Raw genomic sequence first — 8271 nt, 5'->3', positions numbered from 1 at the left:
AAAAAGATGGCAAAGCCTTTCATCCAACATATGAAGAAAAGCTCAAACTTGTGGCACTGCACAAGCAGGTTCTGCTGGGACCTTACAACCCTGACACTTGCCCTGAAGTTGGATTCTTTGATGTGCTGGGGAATGATAGAAGGTAAAAGGGCTCATGCATTTGTTGGTCTTAACTCTGCTTTTCCTGTCTGAAGATAACATCATCCAATTTCTTCGAGAAGAGGACAGGCATGTGGGTTGCCGTGTGTGTGTGTGTGTGTGTGTGTGTGTGTGTGTGTGTGTGTGTGTGTGTGTGTATGCTAGTGGAAAGTGAAAGTGGCCTCTTAAATACATCTTAGGAATCTGAGTCACAGTTCAGTACAGGAACTAACAGAATTGTTGGGATTTTCAGCCACATGAGGAAAAGCTGCTGTGCTGACAGTCCAGTTTCTCATAGCAGTTTAAGACTGCATTAATGTGCAGACCCAGGTTTCATCCCAACTCTACACCAAGGTTACAGCAGCCCAAGCCTTTTGCCAGTAGTAGCATTCACCATAGCCTATCCTAATACCGAAGATAATTTCTGGAATCAGATACTTGATGTATTCAAACTCTGAGTAAATTTTTTATGAGATCTGGGCAGTCCCAGGTTTGTCTCTGGTATTACTTGCAGTTCAGGCTGCACTTCTCATGTTCATTGCTGCTATTTCTAGTGTAAAGGCAATGTGCAACTCAGCGGTGACTTCTCTGACCTGGACCCAGTGCACTGCTTTTGCACAAATGAATGGAGCTTTCCTTAGGCAGAGCCAGGCTCTTGCTTTCAACTAACTGAAGCACTATAGTGGATAATTGTCACTATGTTTGTTCATTCAGGAAAATGTATGCATTTTTTTCTCACAAACTTAGAGTGGAAGGAAGGTAAAAAACTGTTTCACTTTCACTTGTAGCTGGGAAGTTTTTGGACAGAGTTCAGAATTATAAGTAGAGTTGATGGTATGTATGACATTTCATGTAAGAACTCAGTTATGCCTGTTTGAAAGAGTCATTCTGGTGCAAGCAGAAGAGAACACTGTACTGTCTTTGGAGAAAAAGTTGTTGGTTCTCTGAGACTGCATATGATAAAGTTTGGTCTCTGTTGTCCCAACTTTTTTTTCTTTGCTGTGTTCTCAGAGTTTACTGCTGAATTGAAAAGAGTTGAGTCTTGTGTTGTTTCAGCTGACTTCTCTTTCTCTCAGGAAGGAATGGGCTGCTCTTGGAAACATGTCAAAGCAAAAAGCTATGACAGAATTTGTCAAGCTCCTGAATAGATGCTGCCACTTGTTTTCAACGTATGTCACTTCCCACAAGATAGAGAAAGAAGAGCAAGAAAAGAAAAGGTAGCGTTTGAGTGCTTTGGTGTTGGCATATATTGAGTGTGTAACTCTTGACCTATGGGCAATATCACAGCTAGCTTAGGTTGAAGTTGGCTTGGGAAGAGAAATGCTTGATGTTTAGGTGGCTGTGGTACCATTTGATCTCTTTAAACCTTTTTACTTTACTAGTAATGAATGAATGACTGTTTCTGAGGTGAAGACACCTACAATATAAGAAGTTTTAAAGATTTTGCTGATGCTGTCATCTGATGAAGAGATACTTCACAAAATGTCTGCCCTGATATGTCTGTGGACTGAAAGTACACACAGCATTAAATTGTCAGGTGTTTTAAACTCCTTTTTTAGTATGGATTAACAATTTGACAAACACACATATTGCTTACATATTGTGTGATTATTAAACTATAGTATCCATGTCATTATCAGACATGTGTTAAAGCTTGGAAGATGTGTTTAAAGTTTCCAGGCAATGTTTTTCTACTACTCTCTACTATAGATCAAATTATCAAATACCAAATTATAACACAAAATTTACACTTGTCATGGCTGCTGAGTGCAGTAACTGTGCAGTAATATGTCTTCTTCTTACGTCCAGTAAGACATCTCTCCAGGCCAATTTAAGCCTTATTGGGCAGGCAAAAGGCAGGTTACTGCATGTTGAAAATAACTCATCCTAGGACTGTAGGAATGCTGGAATAGCTTATTGAGTGGCTGTTGCAGAAGAGAAGAGGAAGAACGAAGGCGGCGTGAAGAGGAGGAGCGTGAGCGTTTGCAGAAAGAAGAAGAAAAACGTAGGCAAGAAGAAGAGGAAAGACTGAGAAGGGAGGAAGAGGAGAGGAGGAGAATAGAGGAGGAACGACTTCGGATGGAACAACAGAAGTGAGTTGCAGAAAAAACCCCAACACTTCAAAGAAAGTAACAGCCTTGCACTGGATGCAATTGTATCTTGTTTAAATGGTTATGCTAGAATTGAATACCTAAAGGTCAGAGCACTCGAGCCTGGCAGTGACATTTGCATCCTTAGTTATGAGGGACACAGTTTGCAGAGAAAAATTACCCTAACATGTTATTGTATGCAGCTTTGTCAGATGAAGGTGCCAGAGAAGCTTTGTTTAAGGAGAAGCTCTGGATGTGTTTGGGTTCAAGGGCTGCACCTCATGAAAACTTGTGGTTCTCCTTAAATGATTAATGCTGTACTCAGCTGAGCAGAGTTAAGTGTCCAGGAGGTGTTGTTCAGTGACTTGAAAGTTTCCTGCCACAGAACCTTGGAAAAAGGATAACTGCAGTTCAGAGGGGTGTTTTGAGTGCATGGATGAAATTTTCTAACTTGGTAGTCTAACACTACCTCTTTAAAAGTGCTTCTCTTCTAGCAATTGTGGAGTGTCTGCAGACCTCAGTTGTACACTGGCAATTGCTGGATCTTACCCCCTTTCTAAAGGGAATACAAAATTCACATTTAAATGCACTTAGGCACTGTTTGTAGCCTGAGTTAAATTGTTTTCTTGAAATATACAACTCTAGTTATATTTCATTGTTTCCATCACATCCAGATGCTGAAAACATGGTTCTAGCTTTGCACATGTAATAGTTAAGAGAATAGTAAAGCTGTTCCACATCAGTCAGCAAACATTTTCCACAAGAAAAATGTCTTTGCAGGGGATGTTTCTGAAGTAGATCCTTTGGTTGCTATGTAGTGTTTGAGAAAGGAGCAAATAATTAATCCACAAGTTTTGCTGTTTGTTTAACACGGTGAGAGCAAGAGGAGTCTAAAAGACAAACATACAGATATAGTACAAGACAGACAGATACAATCAAAAGTGCTGCACAGTGCTAAGTAAGAAGTGCCTTGAAGTTAAGACGTTTTTTTTACACGAATAGCAGTTGAGTATTAAGTGGTTGTAGCAAGTTACAGAGATAGAGTTTAGACAGAAAAGGAATGTGGATACTTACCTGCCGACCAAGTGTATCTAAACTGGTCATAGTTTGCTGAAAACTTGTAAATCTTACCCTTTAGGATACTAAACCTGTGTAATACTGATACTTTAGAAGATTATTTATGAGGCAGAAGAAGAGTTGGAAGGATTTCCTCTGAAACGACAATAGCTGGTCACTGATGGATGTAACATGTGAGACAAGCCCTGGATCTAGCTACTAATTTTACTATATAGTTTCTGTTAGTCTTTTGGAGAGAGGCAGAAAATGAAGTCTGTGCATATGTAATCCATGTGTTCCTTGTGAAGTTTCAGCAGTTGAGTTTACTGGAGATGCAGATGCCCTATCTGGCAGCATTTATTTCTTTTTTGTTCCTGAATTAGGCCACTGTCAGTCATGTTTTTCATATTGTTTGCATACTGTTCAGGGAAGTTAAGGTAGTCATGTGGTGTGGGTTTTTTTTGGTTTTTTGAGGGTTTTTTAGATTCACCAAAAAGCAGGGATATGCTGTACCACAGCTAGCTTGTTCATATCAGTGTTGGTGGAAGGTCGGGTAGAAGGATGGTTTCTGCATATTTTCTGGAAGAACCACGCGTGGATTTTCCCCTTTGCTTGTTTGAGAAATTTAGTCACTCGTTTTGTTTGTAGCACTACTGCTTTATTAGACTACAGATTGAGAATTACATGAGAGCTCTTGTTGTTTTAACACTTGATATTTCCAAACATTGGGTAGAAATTGTTGCTTCCTACTTTATATTCTCAGCATATTTTTAGGCAGAATTTACATTTGCATTGGCTCTGGGCTCTGCTCTGTTATGTAGATTTATTTTAATTGGTCTTTGCAGGAACGGAATTAGCTGTCTTTGAGGCCACTTAAATCACTTAAGTACAGGGATTTCCCCAATACCCTCAGCTGTTTGTAATCTCCTACTCTCCTCCCACCAATCTAGGCAACAGATAATGGCAGCGCTGAACTCCCAGACTGCCATTCAGTTCCAGCAGTATGCTGCACAGCAGTATCCGGGCAACTACGAGCAGCAGCAGATCCTAATTCGGCAGCTCCAGGAACAGCATTATCAGCAGTACATGCAACAGTTGTATCAAGTCCAGCTCGCACAGCAACAGGTACGGCTGACCAGCTGAGAAAGGCAGGGTTTGTGTCCCAGGCTGTCACTGGGAGGGGTTAACTTGTCTGCTGTTAGCTCCTTGCAGGGATAATTGCTACAGGGAGAGCTAGAGTGCTAGTGACTAATGCTGCTTCAGATTCAAACACCAAAGCCCGTTTATTTAATCTTTTTGAGTAGTTTTCTGAAGGAGTTGTTAATTAAGAAAATTCTAAGCAGTCTTTACTAATGGCTCGGTTTGATATTATTATTGGAGACAGAATGCAAAACGCTCTGCTGCAGCATCGGCTGTGTGTGTGTAGTTTAATGGAGGAACATACCAGTGCATCTGAGCATGAACAAACCTGTTCAGATGACTGACTCTCTCTGTGTAGGTACCATACCTGAAGGTCTGCACAGAGCAGCAGGGTTTGGTCACCCTGTGTTTCTGATTACTGACTTATTTGCATCTCTTGTCTGGCATCAGCATCTAGTAAGCTTCTTGTGATTTGGGTGGGAGAATGGGCTTTCATGTCTTTGGTAGCAATGGGTGGCAAGGGTTTTGTCCCTGGGCATAAAATACTAATTCTCTGATTAGGGTAATCCTGCATCTCTGACAAATGTAGTATCCACATCTCAAGTTATTTTAAAATTCAAGGATGTCCATCTGGAACTGTCTTGAATAGTCATAAGCCAGAGTTTAGACTCTAGTACGTCTGACCTCTCTGGGCAGGACCTGAATCTTAAATGGCCTGTAACTGCCAGCCTGAGGTCTGCTGGTTCTGAACTAAAGACTTAAAAGTCAGTAACTAATTTCCTGCTAAGTCATTTGTATTTTGGTGGGGCTGATTCCCTCAGCAAAGGACTGTCCAGGGAAGGAAGCTATGTGAACCTCATGAAGTTCAACAGGGCCCTGCACCTGGGTCAGGTCAGGGCAATCCCCAATATCATTACAGAGTGGAGGGTGAATGTATTGAGAGCAATCTTGCAGAGCTATCCACTGGTACTTCCAAGTCTATGATAACACTAGATATGAGCTGGCAGTGGACTTTTGGAGCCCAGAGAGTCAGTTGTATCCTGGGATGCATAAAACCAAGTGTAGACAGAAGGTTGAGGGAGGTGATTCTCCCCCTCTGGTCCTCTTGTATGAGACCTGAGAGTGCTATGTTCAGCCCTGGGGTTTCCAGCATTAGAAGACTATGGACCTGTTGGAGTGGGTCCAGAGGAGGGCCAAGAAGATGCTCAGAGGACTGGAGCAGCTCTCCTGTGATGGCAGGCTGAGAGAGCTGGGGTTGTTCAGCCTGGAGAAGAGAAGGCTCCATGCAAAACTCATTGCAGCCTTTCAGTACCTAAAGAGGTCTTATAAGAAACATGAAGAAGGACCTTTTTACCAATAGTGACAGGACAGCAGGCAAAGTTTTAGTCTGAGAGAATGTAGGTCTAGATTGAACACAAGGAAGAAATTTTTTACAACGAGGCTGGTGAGGCACTGAAATGGGCTGCCCAGAGAAGCTGTTGGAGCCCCATCCCTGGAAGTATTCAAGGCCAGGTTTGATGGAGCTTGTAGCAGCCTGATCTAGTGGGAGGTGTTCCTTCCCATGTAGGAGTGTGGAACTAGATGATTTGGCTCCACTCCATGCAAAACTCATTGCAGCCTTTCAGTACCTAAAGAGGTCTTATAAGAAACATGAAGAAGGACCTTTTTACCAATAGTGACAGGACAGCAGGCAAAGTTTTAGTCTGAGAGAATGTAGGTCTAGATTGAACACAAGGAAGAAATTTTTTACAACGAGGCTGGTGAGGCACTGAAATGGGCTGCCCAGAGAAGCTGTTGGAGCCCCATCCCTATTGCAGCCTTTCAGTACCTAAAGAGGTCTTATAAGAAACATGAAGAAGGACCTTTTTACCAATAGTGACAGGACAGCAGGCAAAGTTTTAGTCTGAGAGAATGTAGGTCTAGATTGAACACAAGGAAGAAATTTTTTACAACGAGGCTGGTGAGGCACTGAAATGGGCTGCCCAGAGAAGCTGTTGGAGCCCCATCCCTGGAAGTATTCAAGGCCAGGTTTGATGGAGCTTGTAGCAGCCTGATCTAGTGGGAGGTGTTCCTTCCCATGTAGGAGTGTGGAACTAGATGATTTTTAAAGCTCCCTTCCAAGCCAAACCATGATTTGGTGGCGTTGAAGTGGTATATGAAAGGCAGAGACTTTCTGCCCTGTTACAGTTACTCTTGAAACTTGGGACAACTGATGTTTTGGTGTCAGGGTAGTAAGCAAAAGCTATAGCCTTATAATTCTTGGCCTCAATGCCTTCTGTAATTGATACTGCTCCCTTGAGACTGAGGTGTCAGTGACACTGCTGCCAGTTTTTCTCTGGTGCTGTCAGTACTGCTCCTTTCAGTCATGGCTGACTGCTTTCTATGTATATAAGACCTCCAAAATCTGGGCAAAACAGCCTTTCCTTTATAGTGGCTTACAAAATAAGCTTTGTTGCCTGGCAGGATTATTATCTTTCAGATCTCTACTTGGGCAACTCATGCAGAGAAAAGGATGAAAAAGAAGCATGTAACAGAGCTAAAATTATCTAATTCTACTTTGTACTTCCCTTAAGTCTCAGGAAGCTTCCATAACATTTCTGAGGAATACTTTCTGTGAATGCCTATGACTCAGCTGCCTTGGGATCTATTAGTGCAGTTATAATGTGCTGTTCTTTCTTGATTGCTTACATACTTGTGATACAATGAATTTTGGAAAGGCTGTATGCAGTAGTTTTCTAGAAAAGTTCTCACCCCTTCACTTTCTCTCAGTGCATAGAACAGCTGTAATAGAAAGTGGAATCTGGGCATCATCTGTATAATTGCTCAAATTAGAAATCTACTAATGTCTGACTATCTTGTCTTCATATTCCTGCAGGATGCCTATATTCTATTTGTTCATCAAAATGTCATGATTATTGGGTGATTCTTTAAAGAATGGTACTGTCACTTATACCTTTTCTCTGTCTCAACAGAAAAGAGTGGGTAATCTCTCTGGACTGAAATGGGGAAATAGAGAACTTTTGAGCAAGTTAACTTGCAATTTGTCAAGTACTTGATAGACCTTAAATACTCCAGCTCTTTTTAGAGCTGGATGAGGTCAGGCTGGAGTCCTTTCAGCCCACTGATTAAAATCCAGCAAACGAGTCATCACTCCCAATTTTGAAATAAATGTTATAGGAATGCAGAACTTAAATAGTTAAGTACAAGAGTTTATTGTGTGTACCCTAATTTGAAAACTGAATTTTTTTTGTTCAGGTTGTATCCACCACCATAGAACAAAATTACTTCTTCCCTTGGTACTAAGTAGATGTAATTCTCACTGGTTGATGTGTGCTGCTTCTGGTCTTTTGAGTGAAGCCCCCTTGTAGGGTGCAAGGAGGGACTTTTGTCTTTTAAATTGTCTTTATACTTTCTGCTGGAAGGTATAAAATTCACGTCTGATGCGGGTTTGGTTATACTTGACTTAATTTCTGTCATTTTAGGCAGCCTTACAAAAGCAGCAGGAAGCAGTGGTGGCAGCAACAGGGACACCTCTGACTACTGCATCGAAGGTGAATACATCTGCCCCAGGGGACACCCCATCTATTAATGGGCAGGCCAGTGCACATGCAGACAGCCCTGAAAAAGAGTTGGATCCAGAGGCTTTGGAAGAAGCACTGGAGAATGGACCAAAAGGTAGGACTAGATAGATTCCTTAATTAAAAGTAAATAGCTAAAGCCTTTCTTAGTTTTTCAGATGCCTTAAGTATGGTTATTGTGGCTCTTTGTTTGGCTTCATTGGGCAATGGAAAAGCTAGGTTTAATTCCTGGGTTCACTGTCTCCCAAGTTACAGCAATATTGCATAGG

At 41.7% G+C, this 8271-nt stretch overlaps 1 protein-coding gene across 1 annotated transcript in view; it reads left to right on the top strand.

Annotated features, from left to right (window-relative positions):
* Window positions 1-6: 6 nt before the first annotated feature.
* ACBD3 (acyl-CoA binding domain containing 3) overlaps window positions 7-8271 on the top strand; it is a gene marked incomplete at its 5' end in the record, with an annotated part of 10587 nt that continues 2322 nt past the window's right edge. Inside the window, 5 exons of the mRNA XM_009072627.1 lie at window positions 7-142; window positions 1215-1355; window positions 2073-2231; window positions 4235-4409; window positions 7907-8099. Coding sequence (XP_009070875.1) covers window positions 7-142; window positions 1215-1355; window positions 2073-2231; window positions 4235-4409; window positions 7907-8099 — 804 coding nt within the window. The remainder of the gene's footprint in view (window positions 143-1214; window positions 1356-2072; window positions 2232-4234; window positions 4410-7906; window positions 8100-8271) is intronic.

This window comes from Acanthisitta chloris, unplaced genomic scaffold (genome assembly GCF_000695815.1).
Source record: "Acanthisitta chloris isolate BGI_N310 unplaced genomic scaffold, ASM69581v1 scaffold14454, whole genome shotgun sequence".
NCBI classification, from domain to species: Eukaryota; Metazoa; Chordata; class Aves; order Passeriformes; family Acanthisittidae; genus Acanthisitta; species Acanthisitta chloris.
This window is presented reverse-complemented; position numbering and strand designations above follow the sequence as displayed.